Below are 21,396 nucleotides of genomic sequence, written 5' to 3'. Positions count from 1 at the left end.
GATCTCTTATATCACAAGAAATGTAACGTATTACATGTCTAATTTATCCTCTTGAAGCCCAAGTCTGAAGCATTCCTACTTAACACAAAAGCCAAAATGCTGATAGTTCCTTTTCTTTAGGACTGTACCTTACAGGTGCATTCCACACATTTAAGAAATGTCCAACAGATTCTTGTCCTTGGTTGTAGTGCAAATTTTGGCAAGAGATTTCCCACAGACAAAAGTCTATTTGTCCATTATCTCAGGAATTCATGAATATCAGCATCCCATTTGTTGTGTGCTTCAAGCTTCTTGGGAAAGAGTACTCCAGTTAAATGTTTTGTCCTCTGAGTTTTGCAAGTAGTGTCCTTCAAGAGCACCAGATGCATGTGTCTGAAAGTATGTGAGGGCTCCCCGTGATAGTTGCAAAGGGCACCTTAAATGTATCAACTACACTGACTTAGGGTAACATTATCTCTTTGGCTCATTCCTGTATGAATAATGCACGTTGGCTGAGCTGTTACTAAACTGTGTCTGAGAACATTTCCAAAAAAAGACCAAAATATGGTAATGATGCTGACCATAGAGGAATTTCTCCTCCATCACATCTAAGGTTGTTTAAATGTTGTTGTTTTGTTGTTGTTGTTGTTGTTGTTGTTTTATCATGGGAGAAAAAAATTAATAAATCTCTTGCAATTTGACACTGTCATGCCAGACCACTTTTAGTTTCTGTTTTTGCTTGAGCCATGACTTGCGATATTTTGAATTCAGTGCATCAACCACACACACACACACAAACACACACACATACACAATGCAGAACACTGATATAACTTGATATGATGATATAATTCAATTTTAATTTATGTAAAATACATCATTAATACAGCATGTTTCCAAAAATGTTTGGTCCAATATAACAAAGTATTAGATGATTTATGTACAAAGAACAGACAAACATTTAATCTTTTTATGTAAAAGTCAAGACTGAGCTCAAATAACATTATTTATTTATTTCTTTAATAAAGTTTATGCTATAAGCAGTATGACTTAGGTACATTTAATAAGAATGAATTAGCACATTTTTATCTTTTAAATATATTTTCAAGAAAATAAGATGATCCAGAAAGGCATCAACATGCAGAAACTCACTAATATGTGTGTTCTAATTTTTCAGAAAGCTATATGGTGTTATTTTCTACTAACATTTAGCTGTCAAACTAAATTTAGATTTATTCAATTGTTCATTTGTCTTCCTGCAATTCTAATATGTTTTTATCTGTCTTTCAGTCTGCATTCATTGACTTTTTTTCATTGTTTTATCATGTCTTATAGTTTATAGATATTTTAATATATTGTATATAGTTCTTGTTTCAACTGTACTTTCAACTTTGGCTGAACTTTTGTTTATTTTAACATGCTATATACAATATATACTTAAAAGTCAAAATAAAATGCATAAACTCAGCTAAAATCAATACTTTGCATTGTGTTCGAGAAAGGCTTAAGGGGTGGGGGGATTGTTTTATGGGTTACAGACACAGTGACGGGGTGGGGAGTTGGAGTTGGGGGCCACAACGTTTTTTTAGGGCCCCCTAAAGCAAGGAGCGACACTGTGTCAACTGGAGTGGAAGAAATCTGTTAAGCCCCTCTCACATTGAGAGAAAACTGTCGCTCTGGGGAGTGTTTGTCATTTGTAAAGTGAAAGTGTATTGTCTATGATTGCTTTCTGTACATGAACAATAATATCTTCTTATATATATGCAAAATCACAGCTGGAAAGATGCCAGCTTCATTTCCGAATGCCTAAATATACAAACAGTCTTGATTTATTACTTACCCAGCCACAGTATTGCCACAATGAATGTGTGCAATCACCATTTAATGTCTGTTTGAAGCCTGAAATAAACATAATGATGTGACTAAAGCGCTGAATCCAGCAGAAACTGCTGCAATATCATCAGTGATTGGCGGGAGACTTTTAATTTGTATAAAGTTGAGCATTAAGTTGGACGTGCTGCATTGCAAGTCAAAAGCATAAACAAGGCATAAGGAATTAGGAACATAAGGAAAAGAAATTGCCCACTTGCATGTACTGTATCGTCACAATTTTTTGGAATGTGTGAAAGTTAGTGAGATTTGAGAACCTCTGACATACAGTATTAGTGTGCTACAAACTGTCTGATATATATTACAGCTCTTAGAAAATGTAATGGTCACTGACAAGAATCGCAAACACTGTATGCACGTATTAAGCTGAGCGATTATGTCTCTGTTAACTACTTAATATTCCAAGAGTTCATGACACTGGTAGGTATTAATTCTTAATGGTCTGTATTCAGTTCACTGAAAATAATGAAATATTAATCGGAAAGGATCTAAATATAGAGTGACCCCATTCATTGTTAACATATTCACCATCACATGCACCGATGTGCTTAGACATTCATATACATTTATTTAAATTATGTTATATTTACATTAAAAATATCAGGGTAATTTGAGGAGCATAATGATAATTTTGGATTTCATGAACTGGTCTGTTACAAGTCCAGAAGGAGGTGCAAAGCTGTTTTATGTCAGTTATATTCATTCTATTTTCAATCCTCAGATATGTCTAAAATAATATTTGTTTTAACTGTCAATATATTTAATATTATGTTAAAATGTATAATCATGTTCACAAGTTGGTTTGTCCTGTTTCATATCAATGCTATATGACATTCTTACAGTCCAAAATTATTATTTGATAAACTTAATGAATCTCATTTTGTTTTGGCAGTGCCAGCACTTATCAATAAATAATGAAGGGAAATCCTCAACAGGGCACCTGGGGTACATAGAATAGTGGTCGAATGCCAAAGGTATGTTCTATATAGTAAAAACAAAAAGGCCACATCCCCAAATAATAATGGAATATTTGGCTCATTCTATAATTAAGGGTACATTCAATGCCCATTGACGATAATTGTTCATTTTAATGTATAAATATCCCATTTTATAATTATAGTTATAATATCACAAAATATTTAGTGCACCCCATGATTCGTTTTTCTTTTCTTTTCAGTTGCCATGATGTTCTAAATATAGAGTGACCCCATTCATTGTTAATGCATTGTTAATGTGTCTACAATCAGAAGTATCTAAAAAATATTCAAGTATCTCAAACCTATTTAAAAGTAGACACATAGCTTAGTCACCTGATGAGACGTAATGCAAACCCTAAATTAACCTGTTTAAATATAAGCCTAGCTATTCACCTAGGCCAACTGATAGGTAGGATTACAATCAAGTGGCTAGGGGGAGGAAATGGTATTATATATGGTTAGAAGTGAGTTATCTAAGTAAGTAAATGTCCCATAAGCATAAATATACATCATCTTTTGCACATGAAGTGAGAAATGGCTTTTCTCTTCCTGCCACAGTGCAATAATGCTGCTTTTAACAGTGCAGTTATGCACCCTACTTTACTCAACCTTTAACATGCTATCATTTCATATTAATGTTCAATTTATTGTTGATTTTTTTGTGCAACATGTTTTCTCCAAAGTCACTGGGGAGACTAAATAGTTCCTGTTTATTGTAAGAGCAACAACAAACTTTGAATTGACTTGTCAAACTATCATGTTGTCGCGTCATTGAGTTCATTCAATACAATTATACAATTAAGCTTCACCACACTGGTGTAAGGTAAAGTGTGATTTTGACACATATACCACAATAAACCGAGTTAAAAACTCAGGTTGTTACTGTGCTGTTGTTTTTTGCACATTGCTTTGCATTTAACAGGAGGTTCTAGGTGGTTGTCAGGTTGTTGCTATGCTGTTATGTTGTTTTAACTGTGTGTCAGCACATTGCTATGCAGTTGCCAGGGTGTTTTGTGTGGTTGCTTTTTGGCCCCATAATTCCATAAATATGATCATTCTGATGTGACTTGAATGTACCATTAAAGGGATGGTTTTTTTTAAATGAAAACTTTCTCATAATTTTCTCACACTCATTCAATCTAAGAAATGTAAGATATTGTGGCATATGTATGTATATGTAACTTTTTCTGCAGAACACAAACAAAAGTTTTCAGAAGAATATTGCTATTATGTAGATCAATTCAATGTAAGTGAATGGTGGCCAGACATTTAAAGCTCCAAAAAGCACATAAATGCAGCATAAGAGTAATCCATAAGACTCCAGTGGTTTCATCAATGTCTTTTGAACGGATCAATTTGGTTTGTGGGTAAGAATAGACCAAAATATAACTCCTTTTTCGAATTAATATTTTGACATTAGTAGTCCTCTTGGTGATCAGGATTTCAAGTTCGATTACACTTCCTATAGAGCCACCTAGGGCTCTGCATTTGCATCAAGTACTAGAAAGTGAAAGCAAGCTTGAAATCATGATTGTGCCTAGAGATTGCAATGGCAATGAAAATTAATGATAACTAATGAAAATTAGTTATAGTTTGGTTTGTTTTCAGCCAAAACCACTTTTTATTTTATACACAGTGGATTTAACCACTTAAATCCACTTAGTATGGATAACTTTATGCTCCCTTAATGTGCTTTTTGTAGCTTGAAATGTCTGGCCACAATTCACTTGCCCTGAATTAACTTACAGAGCTGAAATATTCTTCCAAAATTTTGTTTGCGTTCTGCAGATGAAAGAAAGTCATACACATCTGGGATGGCATGAGGGCGAGTAAATGATGAGCACCACCAATCAAATAAGTTGCCATGGGTTTAATGAACTGTACCGTAATTAATGCAATTCACCTTTACTTTTGATACTAAAGTACATTTAATATCAGTTATTTTAATACTTTTAATTAAGTAGTTTTCTCATGAGCTACTTTAACTTGAGTCAATTTCCATGACGGTATCTTTACGTTTACTCAAGTTTGACAAATAGATACTTTATACAACTGTAACATGTACATTTGCATTGTACCCCTGACACATTTTTTTACTGTCACTATTGACCGTGCTGAAAATATCACATGAATATCTGCAAAAATATACAATTCTTACAATTATTTTAAAAGCATTACTGCACATATGTCAGAACCCTTAATTATGAGTGTTAATTGAATTGTAGCATTTAATGAGTGTCTGTAATGGCATACAGTTTGTCCGTAACCTAGTTGACAAATCCTCAAGGGAAAACATCCTTTCACATATAATATCAAAAAAGTGTTTAATGCTTAAGCTTTGCAACTGGCAGATACGTTAAATTGAAGAAATACATTAACTTAAACTAGTAGTTGTTTTATTGATATAGCACTTTGTTTTTTTACTTTTTTGTTGACATGAAATGTACCCCCAATTATAGAATGAGCCATTTATATAAATATAAGAAGAGCAATAAATACTTATACAAATTAGTTTTTCAACTAGTCTTGTTATGTGTATTACCAAAGCCACAACTTACAACCACACCACACTAAAGACAGATATAATACACATACAAATATACAAGTCATCAGGGTAAGAAATTAAACAAGGTTTGGGGCAAAAATGCACCTGGGAGAGTGCCATTCATAGTGTGGGGGCAAAATGCCCTCGCACTGAATTCCTCTGTGTTCTGGTGTCTTTCTTAAAATGTGACATGTTCCATCATTTGGAGTCACTAAGAAACAGATTTTGAATTTAATGCACATTTTACTTTGGTAAAAAAAAAGAATGATGGAGCAGGTCACAAATTCTATTCTAGGCTTACTTAATTATTCAGATGTAGAAAATTATTTTAATGAATTGACTAAATTGATAATTCTCATAAAATGCTCCATGAAACCAATTCCAGGGGCAATAAATATGTACATTTCTGACACTGCTAGTCACTAACTAAGCACTTTTTTTTTTTTTTATAAAATACTTTAAGATAAAAGCATATTAAATTGCTTACTGTGTAATTGTCTTGGTCGTTCCAAAGCCTTAAACACTTACCTTGAAATGACTTTCAAAAATGATTATTTCCAAAGGCCTCTTTCAAAATCTCATCTTTTCAAAGAGAAGCACTCATAAGCTCTAAATGTTATATGATGATTCCCTTCTGGTACCCTATCTGAGTACACCCAGTCAGTGTAGTCCACTTAACAATGCTGGCCTAACAGACTTTGTATGTTAATATAACAGCTATTCTATTGTGTGGTCCCTCTCCCAGTCTGCTTAAAAGCCTGCATACGAACATTAATCTTCCCTAACTGCTGAGATGGAACAAAAGCCTTGGTAATTCTGTTTAAAACCATAACAATGCTTGCTCCCTGATTTGGAAAATTAACCATCATCATAGACCTCTGAGAAGCTAGCATGTAAACACAATTTCTATTATTTTAGTAACCACAGACCCAGCTCTGATTGACAGGTAAACAAACCACATTACCCTTTTAATGAGCTTTACATTTTTTTAAATCTACTAATCCACAACCCTTACTCACACAATTATACATGCAATATTACAACATGCTCTAGTATTGGCTAATCTATCTTTCCAGTGAAACTAATTTAAAGTAACTCTAACATAGAAATGTATCAATTATCATCAATTATTCTGACTTTCCATGATTTGTCATAATACATCAAGATACAAAAGTACCATACATTGCAAACAGGCTGATCACTTCAGAGACTTCAGGGTCATTCTACAAAATAGGGGGCCATCTGTCCTCATATGCATATGTGTAGAAAATCTTAATAAATAGCTGATATTTGAACTTTTACTGTGTTGAGATGGTATATTTTCCTTGTAAAAATTCCAATAACTTTATATGTGTAAATATATACATGTTTATATATATATATATATATATATATATATATATATATATATATATATATATATATATATATATATATATATATATATATATATATATATATATATTGGCCTTTTGGCCTTTTCCCAACCCCTGCATTTCAAAACTTCTCCTTACTGTATTAGCAAATATGAAAATATTTGCTATATTATCTTTTATATTTTAGTCAACATAATGCATATTTAAAGATGTGTCACCAGGTTGTCAACCCTGAACTTTTCTATAAAAAAAATAAAAACTTGTCATAATGACACTATTATCCTTTCAAAAAGTGAAATTATCTTTTTTAAACACTTAATCTTGTGATTTATTATTCTTGCCAGAATGGTTTGATCTGAAAATGTCAATTTTGTCAACTCTGTTAACTTTACTTTTAAGCTAATTATCCATTAACTTAAAAATGTAGCCTGTTAAATTAGCTTGAGATGACACAATGCAATTTGTTAACACTTAAACATCATATGTCTGATATAATTATTTTAATTACCTTATGAAACTGGAAAAGGCCCCCACTCAATTCTCATTTCAAGCATGCAATTACCTATAACATTTAAAGGGATAGCTCACCTTATAATGATAATTATCTAATAATTTACTCACCCTTGTGCCATCCCAGATGTGTATGATTTTCTTTCTTCTCCAGAACACAAATAAATATTTTTAGAAGAATATCTCAACTCTGTAGTCTATACAATGCAAGTGAATAGTGGCCAAAACTTTTAAGGTCACATAAGGAAGCATAAAAGTAATCAATACGACTTGGTGGTTAAATCCATCTCTTCAGAATTTTGATGGTTTGGGTGAGAAACAGTTCAATATTTAAGTACTTTTTTACTATAATCTCCATTTTCACATTCCTCATCTTTAGTTTTTTACCAATTCACAATCTTCTTGCATATCGCCACCTACTGGTTTGGGGCTGGTCAAAGGTGGAGATTTAAAGGTGCACTCAGTAAATTTTGTCTTTGTGTGAATTTGGAGTTACATTGACACCTAGCGGCTTGCATGCAGCATCATTTAAAATCAATAGTTTTCATTGCATCCAACAGTTTCAGATGCCAGATTGTAGAAATGTAGTATTCACAGTCAGCCATGATTACTTTAATCAATGAGTGAAAGTGTCAAATAACAGGATGGTTACTGAGATTAAATTAGTATTATTCGGCTGGTCATGCGGTTCTAACATGGCAGCCCTCATGTGTGGACCCTCTCCATGTAGAATAAAACAGCTTTTAGAATGTTACTGATATAACTGGAGTTATATATTGCAAAATTACAATTCATGTCTTTAGGAGTTTTTAATGAGGAACAAATTACTGAGTGCACAAAGGACTTACATTTGTATCTGTTTCTCACCCACACCTATCATATCACTTCAGATTATATGGATTTAACCACTGGAGACATATGGATTACATTTGTTTTGTAATTATGTGATTTTTTTTAAGATTCAAAGTTCTGGCCACCATTAACTTGCAATTTAACGACCTACAGAGCAGAAATATTCTTCTGAAAATCTTTACTTGAGTTCTGCAGAAGAAAGCAATTCATACACATCTGGGATTTTTAGTTTTATTGGTGAAGTATACCTTTAACTGTTTTACTCGGTATAAGTAGTCTATTGGTTTAGTACTTTCGACAGAGACAATTTAGCCCTTTTTTCATTGTACAACACTGATTATTCAGCAGGGGGCAGCAAAAGCCTTTTTATGATCTTTGCTATACTCTCTGAACACTGTGATATTAGCAGTCGCATCATCTCACAAATCTCTCTTCACAATTAAGCAGTATACATATTAACAAATACATAAATACCAGAATACGTTACAAATTACAGCATGTATTCTGTAATGGCATACATTTCAAAAGTAACCCTCCCAACCCTGTTTATTAATATCACTTTTCTGGATCATTTAAATCATGGGACACATCCCTTTAATTTCACATTCTATAGGATTTTACCAACAGAGCACTTTCTACTAGTTTCTCACTGTGACAACAGTGACCAAGAATAAAGCAAAAACTTTTTTAGAGAGTACATGCAGTTTGTATTGGGCGATTCAATGAGTAAGATACATACACTTAATTGATTAGATTGGATTAAATGTGCTAAATGAGCTTGCTTTAGAGTCAAGAAAGCTAAATAAAAGTGCAACTACAGTTTGCCATGTCAATAATTTCTCATCCCAACACAGTAAAAAAAAAAAAGCTAGTTTTCCATTAAGCAATGTTCTGCTATTATAAAAATTCATCATCACCAGTCAGTGATACGGAGTACCACAATAAAGCAGTAAAACCTGAAGCATACGGGCCCTGCTACCACACGCACACACACACCGTACCATATGGCCCAGCATCAAGTGCCATGTTCACACACGTAGTTCATTGGCACAGCACTCGTCAGTCTTACCATTCAAACTCATTCAAATCAACTCCAGCGTCGAAATAGCAGTCTTCAAGTTATTCCGAAACAGTTTCTTGTCATCCTTCTTATCATTTTAGCACTTTTAAATGTGGGCTAATTACACACAGATCCATCAAGCTTGTAGTGGAACAGCCTTCCAATGGCTTGATAATTCCCCCACTCCACACTTGTCCGTTGTGTTGTACAGTGTGAGTGACTCAGTATGCATATTTAATGTTGTCTATTATGCTAGTTTTCTGTAATGAATAGAGTGAGCAGCTCTAGGTTTTCAGATGGATGCAGAAAGGTAACAGTTCACATCTTGGGAAAATAAAGAGTGCTTTTGAGTTACCAACCACCCATGTTGCACTCACAGCAGGCTATGAATTGAGAGTTGAAGTTTCTGGTAGGCTGAAAGGTGTCGAAGATCAAGTCTTATAACAATACCTTATCGTCTGTGTGTTTCTGAGGTACTGTCTGAACATGATAATGCATTAACGAAAGTTCTATTATATACACACTATATTTATCTAAAACTCTGGACAATACAGTCAGTTTCATATATTTTTTATGAAGTATGAAGAAATGTGAAATGGCCAATTGTTATCTACAGTAAAACATCATTATCTCTCCACCTGCATATTATTCTTTTTACAATGACTTTAATAACATAAGAGAAAAGAAAAATTATCAACATACCTAGAGACTTGTACAAGGAACATAACCTCCAGCACCTATAAGAACATGTTATATATTCTCTAGTTTTCTTCAGCTGGTATTTAAAGAGAAGTGGTCTTCTATAAAGAATGAACTCTGCTCCTTTTTAAACTGTGACAGTAAAGTTGATTTTAGGGGCTTATAAATGACACACCCATGACTGGTTTAAACTATCAGCAAATTTCTAACCTTTTGAACATTTGATTCATATAACAGTTCCCACACCTTTTGACATCCACATTTCAATGACTTCCACAGTCGTTTGTTATTAAAGGATTTAAAAAATAAACATTAATTTCAAGAAACTGCACTCGAAATATTTCAGTACTGGCATAACTAGAAAAATGCATATTAATATTAGAACTTCACATGCTGATGAGTGACATTTTAAGATTTTGTGAATTTTCCATGACTTTAACCAGAACAGGAAAAAGTTCATTTTAAAATAGCTTAATATTTAAAGGTTTTTCATGCCCGTTTTTCATTACTTTTGGTTTAATAATTTTTCTTTGTTCTATATTTTTAAGATTCTGAAAACAAAACATCTTTAAAAAGCTGATAAAAACAGGTAATTCGATTTTTTTTTTTTTCATATTCTAAATGTCAAAACTAAAACAATGATCTGAATGTTGTTTATTTGAACGGGTTTTGTCAGTTAGATGATTTTCCATAAACAAAATAATACATTTCTATTATTTCTCCATCAAGTCTTTGTAGTTCTTAACAAAGAAAACACGTTCCGTTCATTCTGTAGCAGATGTGAAGACTAGATTTTATTTCTTCACAATCTGAATGACATCCTCGTGTTCCATGATGTGTGTAAGTCCTACTCTCTGAGGACTGTACTTTGTACTTGTTCCCTGTCATAAAAAAATTAAGAATTTGAGTAAAAACACAAGACAACACAATAATGAATTTTTCACTGGGTACAATGAGGAATGGTCTTACCCAGACAAGTGCGTACTTGAACTGGCTAGCTAATGTCCTGTGGATTCTGTGGCACTGGGGGAAAAAAAGGAGTACAGTCTTGAGTCTGATAGATGCTTAATGCAGATAATTATGAATATATTCAGCTTGACACCATATCTTGGAGTAATAGAGCAGGTGTTAGGGGCAAAAGAGGGGGCAACCTGCCTTATACAGAATACAAGTTTTTTGTAGGTCACTAATATGACTTAAGTCTTGTGTAAGTGTATATCATTTTAAACATATTTGTCAACTTGAAATGGAATTTGTTGGTTACTTTGGTAACATTTTACAATACGGTTCCATTCGTTAACATTAGTTAATACACTATGAACTAACATGAACTAACAATGAACAATTGTATTTTTATTAACTAACATTAACAAAGATTAATAAATGCTGCAAAAAATATATTGTTCATTGGTAGTTCATTATACCTAATGCTTTAACTAATGTTAATGAATGAAACATTATTGTAAAGTGTTACCTTTACTTTTAATCCATTTTCTATTTTATTTCATTGACTTTGTGTAACTTACAGTTCAGAAACAGCTAAACTGGAAATATTATTGTAGGTAACACAAGACTTCAAAACTGAGACATACCACATGTTCAACTGAAGCAGCTCGTCTCATGATTATTGGGTCACCGAAATCTGGTCGTTCTATACACATGAGATAGAGGAGGGTTACAGAAATAAAAGGAATATTTCAGGTTCAATACAAGTTAAGCTCAAAGGACAGCATTTGTGGCATGTTGTTGACTACTACAAATAATAATTTTGGCTTGTCCCTTTTCTTTAAAAAAATAAAATAAATACATAAAAAAATGGGGCCTGGGTAGCTCAGCGGTAAAGATGCTGGCTACCACCCCTGGAGTTCGCGAGTGACTCCAGCCAGGTCTCCTAAGCTACTAAATTGGCCCAGTTGCTAGGGAGGGTAGAGTCACATGGGGTAACCTCGCTCTCGGTTGTACACGTGGCGAGTTGTGCGTGGATGCCGTGTAGAATAGCATGAGCCTCCACATGCGCTGTCTCCATAGTAATGCGCTCAACAAGCCATGTGATAAGATGCGTGAATTGACGTCTCAGACGCGGAGGCAACTGAGATTCATCCTCCGCCACCCGGATTGTGGAGTTGGGCATTCCAAATTAGGCAGAAAAGGGGAGTACATTTTTTTTATTACATTATGTTTCGGAATTGGGCATGCCAAATTGGGGAGAAAATAAATAAATAAATAATACAAATTGGAGAGAAAAAAAAATCAATTACAAAAGAAGAAAACATACCTCCTCTCTTCTTGGTATAAATGCAGATCAGAGCCAGGTATTCCCATAATTGCTCAAGGAGGTAATCTAGATTCAGTTTCATGCCACAGCTGATGACTACACTGTGAGGTATATGAGCAAGACGATCCACTTCCTCTATAGAGATCTGGTCCACTTTGTTGTACACCTGTATTAAGAAAAAAAGAGTGAACAATAGAGTTAACTTCATTCAGATCTTCTGATACTTTTGCAAAAAAAATGTAAGTGCTCGAACAGAAATGAATACTTGCATATAAGCAAGGCATGTACACTCTGTTGCCCACAATGACATCAATAAATTCATCTGGAGTGCTGTCCTCTCTGAACAGAACTTCAGCGTTGAAGATTTCTGCAGTCACATTAAGGTAGATAAGTAGCTCAGTCATTGGATAAAAATGAAGCATAAACTGACAAAGGTTGCAGAAGGATACTGTACTCATGAAGAATGAGCTGAACAAGTTTCTCAGAGCACTGTGTGAGCGGAACCGTCGAATTGTATGATAGCCCTCCACCTTTTTTCGGCTAAAAAAATGGATGTCAGTTTTATGATGATTCAGCACACAATAAATACAAGACGAATTATTCAATATATCTTGTAATGTTCCAGTGCTTAGAAGTGTGCATATAAACCTTAAAATAGATATTTGGTTTGGACCGGTTGAGTCTGATGCCAACAGATTCAAGCTCTTTTTCCAGGAGTTCCCTGAAGGGAAGAACAAAGAAGGCCAAACAGTGAAATACAGGTTGAATTTTGTCAAATTTTGCATTCTTCAAAGACTACAAATTACCACTGACCTCTGAACATCACCTTTGGTTGCATCCAGCATCATAATGACCACATCTGCCGTTCTGGCCACAGCAATGACCTGTCTGCCCCTGCCCTTTCCTGTAAGAAAAGAAATTATCAGACATCAAAGAGAAAGGATTCACTTTCCTCTTAGAAATACAAATGACCATACCTTGTGCAGCACCCTCAATGATACCAGGCAAATCCAGCAGCTGTATGTTGGCACCTTTGTACTATGATTGGAATGAGAGAAGAATAACTGAATAAGAGTAAAATAATGAACTCTACACCTTTCACACAAATAATAATATTATAAAAAATACAAAGAACAAAGGAGATGAAATGAACGTAAAATGAAAAATAACAGATACCTCAATGACACCAGGGATGCAGGTCAATGTGGTGAATTCATATGAAGCCGCTTCACTTTCTGTTTTTGTCATTAAACTAAGAAAAGTAGACTACAAAAATATGATCAATTAGTGCAGGTCTTGCATGTCAGATCATATTGCACATGCAGAAGATGTCATGGTTACCTTGCCAACAGAGGGGAATCCAATGAGAGCCACTCTAGCATCACCAGATTTCATGACATCAAAGCCTTCACCTTTTGGGCCACCTGATTTCGAGGGCTCCAAAAGCTGGGCTCTGTACTTTGCTAGCTTGGCTTTTAATAAACCCAGATGGTACTCAGTGGCTGCAAAATATGTTTATAACTGATTAGAATATAAAAGATGAGCAGTAAATGGATGCAAAGTTATAAAAGGCCAATTTAATGTCAAAGCAGAATTGCACCATTTGTTAAAAGCAATTAAATAATACCATTATATATATATATATATATATATATATATATATATATATATATATATATATATATTTATATTGTGTACCTAGTAGATTTATTAGAATAAAATCAACATTTTTAACATTTGTTTCAAAAATGGGGGAAACGTTGTAAATGTTTTTGAGGGAGCAGAGCTTGACTTACCTTTATTCTTCTGTGTTCGAGAGATTTCTCTCTCTATCTCTGCTATCTTATCGAGAATCCCCATTGTCAATGAAGTATGATATCCCTCTTAATGCGAACACTGTGAATATTACAGTAGCATGAAGCACATCAGTCGTACTGTACAGACCATATGCACTATGGTTACGTTTTAAGTAAAAAGCTAAGCTAACAGCCACTTATAACTTATCAAACAGTATTGCAGATTGACTTGTTATGCACATATAATGACAAAATCCTATTTTATAGATTAAATACTTCAGAATGTCTCACACGTTGTCAATCGTGTACTACAAGAAGTAAATGTTGCGATAATTACAGTTTTGGGCAGCTCGAACTCTGTAGCGTGCACTGCTGGTGACGTCATCATCCGCCGGCGGAGAGTGCAGCAGATAATTTGGTCCGGCAAGAATCACACAAACATTTGTGAACCCGCAGACTTAGAGGAACATAAATATGAATATGAATGAGGACCATGAATATGAATGTGTAATTTGATGAGTCGGTCATATATTGAATGGGCATTTGTATGGGGTACTGTAAATAAATTACACATCCCGACTCAAGACCGACATGTGCAACAATCGTTCCTATCGTGTGAGTGGAAACATGGCAGCACCCACAGGGTCAAACTCATCCACACAAAACCCCACAGGTATGGAGGGTTTCCCAATCCCTGTTACAGGCAGACCACCGGATAAAGAGCAGACCATCACCACAGAACCGAAAAAGAAGCCCTGTAGAGCGTGTTCAGATTTTAAATCATGGATGAAGACGCAGAAGAAACAGACGACTCTAGCCTCATTGCAGGTGAACAAACTTTGTTTCAGAGACCTGAACATATACTGAAATGTAAATGTACTATTAACGATATACTGGTCTTAAGAGCCGAACATTATAGGCGGGCAGTATGTTGAATTACGTTCACACAAAAATTAAAATTCTCATCATTTACTCACCCTCATACCATCCCAGATGCGTGTGACATTCTTTGTTCTGCTGAACACAACAAAGAGTATTTCAGCTCTGAAGGTTCATACAATGCAAGTTGATGGTTGCCAGAACTTTAAAGGTCCAAAAAGCACATAAAGGCAGTATAAAATTAATCCATTTGACTCCAGTAGTTAAATCCATGTCTTCAGACGTGATATAATAGGTATGGGTGAGAAGTCCTTTTTTACTATAAATTCTCCTTCCTGCCCAGTAGGTGGCAATATACACAAATATTGTGAATTGCCAAAAACAAGAATGTGAATGTTAAAGTGAAGATTTATAATAAAAAGTGACTTACTTTTGTATCTGTTTCTCACTAATCAATCATATCACTTCTGAAGATAAGGATTAAGCCACTGGAGTCGTTTGGCTTACTTTTATGCTGACTTTATGTGCTTTTTAGACATTCAAATTTCTGGCCACCATTAGCAGAAGAAAGAAAGTCATACACATCTGGGATGCCATGAGGGTGAGTAAATGATTACAGAATTTGAATTGTTGGGTGAACTATCCCTTTAATGTAAATGAAACACAACTTGAAAGGGCTTGTGGGTACAGCTCTGCTTTTTGAATGTACCATAGTCCATGGTTTAAATTAGCATCATTAACTGTTGCAGCAACTGTGGTATTTAGTGGCAGAAATATTGTATATCACCCTAAATATATAAATATGTAACTATGGCATTTGATTTTTATACCCTCTAAATGTGTAGGTTACTGTTGCTCTGGGATTTTATTAGAAAATCTGTGATTTTGTTCATTTCAGACTCAAGTAGCTTCTGTGTCATAGTAAGAAAAGACTAAAAGATTATTATTTTTTTTAATAATATATAGGGTTCCTGTTGCTCAACTGTATATTGGTAGCAACGGCAAGATCATGGGTTCGATTCCCAGGGAACACACAAAATGATAAAAATGTATACCCTGAATGCGCACTGTAAGTCGCTTTGGATAAAAGCATCTGCCGAATGCATAAATGTATGTATTAAGAAATAATATAGTTCGTTTTACAGAAATAATATTACATTAATCGAACCATGGTATTAACTTGTGGTTACATCGGTCTTACCAAAAATACCACATAGAAAGTATGGTTACAAATCTGATGCAATAGCCAACCTACGAAATGTGTATGAATGAAATGGGAAGTGTATTGCATTTAGAAAAGATCATATTTTTTGTCAGTGATATAAAGATAAAGTGATCTTTGACAAGATCTGGAACCCTGTAAAAGACTTCCTGCTGTAGAGTTGACACATACAAAATCTGTGGTGTGTATCCGGCTTGTTTATATTTCATTTTGGTTGAACAATAAACAAATAATTTCGGACTCTTGTAACATCTGTGTCTGTACCTGTCATATTAAGAAAAGACTACAATGTTTTTTCGAACATACTAGAAATGTATTTAAAAATATCACCCAATTAATCGGTTATCAGGCTTTTCCAACACCTTCGTTATTGGTTGACCTCTAGTTTTTATGATGCACTGCACTTTGTATACCATTGAAAAGTGAAAATAAAGGTGGAAAATAAACCTATGGCTACTTTTCAAGAGCTACTGTAAATTTAAATTTTACTGTAATTTCATAGAGCATGATTTAATCAGTCTACCACAGTAAATAATGTCTCTTGATATTTTGAACAGGAGAGCAGGGAACCAGAGGAGACTGAAAAGCCAGTCGAATGCCCTTTGGACAGAGAGGAACTGGGCAGGAGCTCATGGTCTTTACTTCACACTATGGCAGCCTACTATCCAGAAACCCCATCCACTTCTCAACAGCAGGAGATGACACAATTTATCAACCTCTTCTCAAAGTTTTTCCCATGTGAGGAATGTGCAGAAGACTTAAGATCAAGGTTTGTGATTGATTATTCTGTGTTTGTTCTTTACTATTGACTGCCAATTCAAGCACTAATATAGCACTTCTTAATTTATGTTTGCTTGAGGTGAACAATATGTGTGATATCATCTCTCTTATCAGATTGAAAGAAAATCAACCAGAAGCTAGCAGCCGCCACAACCTCTCACAGTGGCTGTGTCGTCTCCATAATGGCATCAACATCCGGTTAGGCAAGCCAGAGTTTGACTGCAGCAGGGTGGATGAGCGATGGAGAGATGGCTGGAAAGATGGCTCTTGTGACTGACAGCCACCAACATAAACCCAAGCAAAGTGCAGTCACATGACCTTGCCTCTTGGCTTCTGTGGGCTTATCATACTTTGGTTGTCCATCAAGAGTCATACATAAATATATACATGTTCAATTAGCACTTAACCTCTGTTATAATTAAGATAATAATTTATGGATTAACAAATGTCTATATTGTGATTTTAATAGTACATCTTTTTGCAAGTTTATGGCATCGTGGTCCATGTTTCAGAGAATGGAAAGCATCTCTAGTGTACTTGAGTAACTTTGTTTTATCTGCGCCGCTGCTGAAAATAAAATGATCTGTTTATTTGGTCTCAGTGAATTATATACTTATATCAGAAGAGGCAATAACAATGGATTTTTAATATGTTCAATTTCATTTAGATAAGCTCTTTAAAGGGATAGTTTACCCCAAAAAATTTGATCAGCATTTACTTACCTTCGTGTAGTTCCAAAGTTTTTCCTCTTTAGTGGAACACAAAATTAAGAATGTAAGATTGTTAAATTAAAGTTTTAATATTCATTGAATTTAAAATGTAAACGCACATTTGAATGCTAAAATGAGCATTCGAGTTTTGAATGTGTGCCAAGCACTGATGATGACTTACATTCTCAGGCTAAAACAGACGCAGTGCAATAATAAACAGAACGCGGGTGTCAGAACGCATGTTTAAAAGGTTGAATTTACTTTTAAATTGACTCGGCATCTAAAAAAGAAATGTTATTGCACAAGGCTGAAAGAAAATGATTGGTTCATATCAAGGAGCTCTAAAATACTAAATATATTTACAGTTTAAGTCAGAAGTTTACATACACATAGGTTGAAGTCATTAAAACTTTTTTTGGGGGGGGTTGGGTTTCCCCCAATTTGGAATTCCCAATGCGCTCTAAATCCTCAATCCGGGTGGCGGAGGACGAATCCCAGTTGCCTCCACATCTGAGACTGTCAGTCCACGCATTTTATCACATGGTTTGTTGAGCGCGTTACCACGGAGACCTAGCGCATGTGGAGGCTTCATACTATTCTCCGCGGCATCCACGCACAACTCGACATGTGCCCCACCGAGAGCCAGAATCACATAATAGCAACCACAAGGAGGTTACCACAACGTGACTCTACCCACCCTAGCAACCAGGCCAAGTGGTTGCTTAGGAAGCCTGGCTGGAGTCACTCAGCACTAAAACTTATTTTTTTAACCACTCCACAGATTTAATATTAGAAAAGTGTAGTTTTGGCAAGTCGTTTAGAACATCTACTTTGTTCATGATGCATAATGTTTCCAATAATTGTTTATAGACAGATTTTTTCACATTTAATTGACTATATCACAATTCCAGTGGGTCAGAAGTCTCCATATAATAAGTTATTTTTGCCTTTAAGCAACTTGGAAAATTCCAGAAAATTATGTCATGCCTTTTGACAATAAGACAATTATCTTTTGATAGGAGATGCACTGAATGGAAGGTGTACCTGTGGATGTATTTTAAGGCCTACCTTCAAACTCTGTGCCTCTTTGCTTCACATCATGGGAAAATCAAAAGAAACCAGCCAAGACCTCAAAAAAAAAATAGTGGACCTCCACAAGTCTAGTCCATCCTTGGGAGCAATTTCCAAATGTACCACATTCATCTGTAAAAACAATAGTATGCAAGTATTAACATCATGGGACCACTCAGCCATCATACCGCTCAGGAAGGAGATGCATTCTGTCTCCTAGAGATGAACATAGTTTGGTGTGAAAAGTGCAAATCAATCCCACAACAACAGCAAAGGACTTTGTGAAGATGCTGGAGGAAACAGGTAGACAAGTATCTATATCCACAGTAAAACGAGTTCTGTATATACATAACCTGAAAGGCTGCTCAGGAAGGAAGAAGCCACTGTTCCAAAACCACCATCAAAAAGACTACAGTTTGCACATGGGGACAAAGATTTTACTTTTTTGGATAAATGTCCTGTAGTCTGATGAAACCAAAATTTTTTAATGACCATCATTATGTTTGGAGGAAAACGGGTGAGGCTTGCAAGCCGAATAAAATCATTCCAACCGTGAAGCATGGGGGTGGCAGCATCAAGTTGTAGGGGTGCTTTGCTGCAGGAGGGACTGGTGCACTTCACAAAATAGATGGCATCTTGAGGAAGGAAAATTATGCGGCTATATTGAAGCAACATCTCAAGACATCAGCCAGGCAGTTGAAGTTCGGTCACAAATGGGTCTTCCAAATGGACAATGACCTAAAGCATACCTCCAAACTTGTGGCAAAATGGCTCAAGGAAAACAAAGTCAAGGTATTGGATTGGCCATCACAACGCCCTGACATCAATCCGATAGAAAATTTGTGGGCAGAACTGAAAAAGCCTTTAAGCAAGGAGGCCTACAAACCTGATTCAGTTACAGCAGTTCTGTCTGGAGGAATGGGCCAAAATTCCAGCAACTTATTGTGAGAAGGTTGTGGAAGACTACCCAAAAGGTTTGACCCAAGTTAAACAATTTAAAGGCAATGCTACCAAATACTAAAAAGTGTATGTAAACTTCTGACCCACTGTAATGTGATGAAAGATATAAAAGCTGAAATAAATAATTCTCTCTACTATTATTCTGACATTTCACTTTCTTAAAATAAAGTAGTGATCCTAACTGACCTAAGACGGTGAAAGTTTTCTCCGATTCGAAGGTGTATGTAAACTTCTGACTACAAATGTATCTTGATTTTTTGTCCTCCGCTTGAAACATAGGAGATAACATCAATTTAAAAATATGATAGATTTCCCCAAACCTGAAAATGTCTTTACAATTCTAAAATAATTCAGATTTTGGAACTCTTTCTGAACAAGTATATTTAACTTAAAAATTTAATGGAAAGGGGGCCAGAGTAGCTCAGCTCTAAAATGCTGACTACCACCCCTGGAGTTTGTGAGTTCGAATCCTTGCTGAGTGATTCTAGCCAGGTCTCCTAAGCAACCAAATTGGCCCGGTTGCTAGGGAGGGTAAAGTCACATGGGGGAACTTCCTCGTGGTCGCTATAATGTGGTTCTCGCTCTCGGTGGGGCACGTGGTGAGTTGTGCGTGGATGCTGCGGAGAATAGCGTGAAGCCTCCACAAGCGCTATGTCTCCGCAGTAACACGCTCAACAAGCCACATGATAAGATGCGTGGATTGACGGACTCAGACGTGGAGGCAACTGAGATTCGTCCTCCGCCACCCGGATTGATGCGTGTCACTACACCACCACAAGGACTTAGAGTGCATTGGGAATTGTGCATTCCAAATTGGGGAGAAAAAGGGGAGAAAAACTTAATGGAAACTCATTGCCCTAAAATGTTCATATTTCAGAGATAAAAAAAAAATTGCATTGACTCACCTTAGTTGTGTTTATCTTTCTGCTTTGACTAAAGTTCCACATAGAACTCCAACAGAAAAACACAACAGATAAAAAAATTGACAAAACCATTTGATTTAAGTAAAGTGAACTTGACCTTTTTTGTTCGAATAACATAAATATAATTAATTAATCTTGTTTTTAATACTGTTGTACTTTTGACCGTATGCTCTATGTGAAATACGCAGTACAACCTTTGTCTCCTAATGTACGAACATCTTGTTAAGCAAATGCAGCATGTGATGTCTAGTCAGGGAGGCATATAGACCTCAACATTTGACACACAAACCTCAATGGTGACAATCAACAAACACTATTAAGTAAAAAGAACACAACCATACAACCATTAACTAACAGTAATGACAAAAACAACAGCAAATGCACTGATAAAATCTGCAAACAGCAAAAAATAAGCCTATAATGCCAAAACTTTAAATGTATTTATGCTACAACTCATGCTTGGAGCTGCCAAATCAGCCATATTAAATAGTTTGTTCAGACAACCTTGTTAAGCTAGGAAAAAATGTAGGGTGATATTGTTTGTCTAATGTGTTTAGATTAAAAGTAATTTGCATTTCTTAGTATTAAAGATCTTGCGAATGATGTGAATGTACCATTTATTCATCATATGTTTTTTGAGTTGAGGTGGCAAGTACATATTGATACATGTTAAGTTGACTTAAAAGTTGTTAGTTGTGTCAACTCAAAAAAGCACTTCAATAAAATGTTAAAAATCTTGTTTAATTTGTTGCCATTTGCTCATTGAACTCAACAATTCCAGTAGAGTGAGAGAAATCAGGAAATTCATCCACCTAACTCAAAACACTTAAGTAACTGAGGTAATGTGTTAGGATTTTTCTTTGTTGTACAACTTCAGGGATAACAGTGAGAG

The 21,396-nt window shown here is 35.2% G+C and overlaps 2 protein-coding genes across 3 annotated transcripts; one reads left to right on the top strand and one right to left on the bottom strand.

Moving 5' to 3' along the window:
- Positions 1–9,559: 9,559 nt before the first annotated feature.
- LOC127652834 (developmentally-regulated GTP-binding protein 2-like) lies at positions 9,560–14,374 on the bottom strand. Its single transcript, XM_052139238.1, has 13 exons — positions 14,297–14,374; positions 13,960–14,059; positions 13,505–13,665; positions 13,340–13,429; positions 13,141–13,201; positions 12,977–13,067; positions 12,812–12,884; positions 12,613–12,703; positions 12,433–12,530; positions 12,164–12,329; positions 11,481–11,539; positions 10,858–10,911; positions 9,560–10,769 (listed from the first exon to the last, which is right to left on the bottom strand). Exons 2-13 carry the CDS (start codon positions 14,021–14,023, stop codon positions 10,683–10,685), a joined length of 1,095 nt encoding a protein of 364 aa, XP_051995198.1. The 5' UTR covers positions 14,024–14,059; positions 14,297–14,374; the 3' UTR covers positions 9,560–10,682.
- A 30-nt stretch (positions 14,375–14,404) lies between these two features.
- gfer (growth factor, augmenter of liver regeneration (ERV1 homolog, S. cerevisiae)) lies at positions 14,405–17,423 on the top strand. Of its 2 annotated transcripts, XM_052139240.1 has the most exons (4): positions 14,405–14,787; positions 15,374–15,439; positions 16,618–16,829; positions 16,955–17,423. In XM_052139240.1, exons 1-4 carry the CDS (start codon positions 14,551–14,553, stop codon positions 17,115–17,117), a joined length of 678 nt encoding a protein of 225 aa, XP_051995200.1. In that variant the 5' UTR covers positions 14,405–14,550; the 3' UTR covers positions 17,118–17,423. The 2 variants fall into 2 exon arrangements, with proteins under 2 accessions (XP_051995200.1, XP_051995201.1); XM_052139241.1 differs by lacking the exon at positions 15,374–15,439 and having other exon boundaries at positions 14,474–14,787.
- Positions 17,424–21,396: the final 3,973 nt, after the last annotated feature.

The sequence above is a fragment of the Xyrauchen texanus genome, chromosome 12 (assembly GCF_025860055.1).
Source record: "Xyrauchen texanus isolate HMW12.3.18 chromosome 12, RBS_HiC_50CHRs, whole genome shotgun sequence".
Classification (NCBI taxonomy): Eukaryota; Metazoa; Chordata; class Actinopteri; order Cypriniformes; family Catostomidae; genus Xyrauchen; species Xyrauchen texanus.
This window is presented reverse-complemented; position numbering and strand designations above follow the sequence as displayed.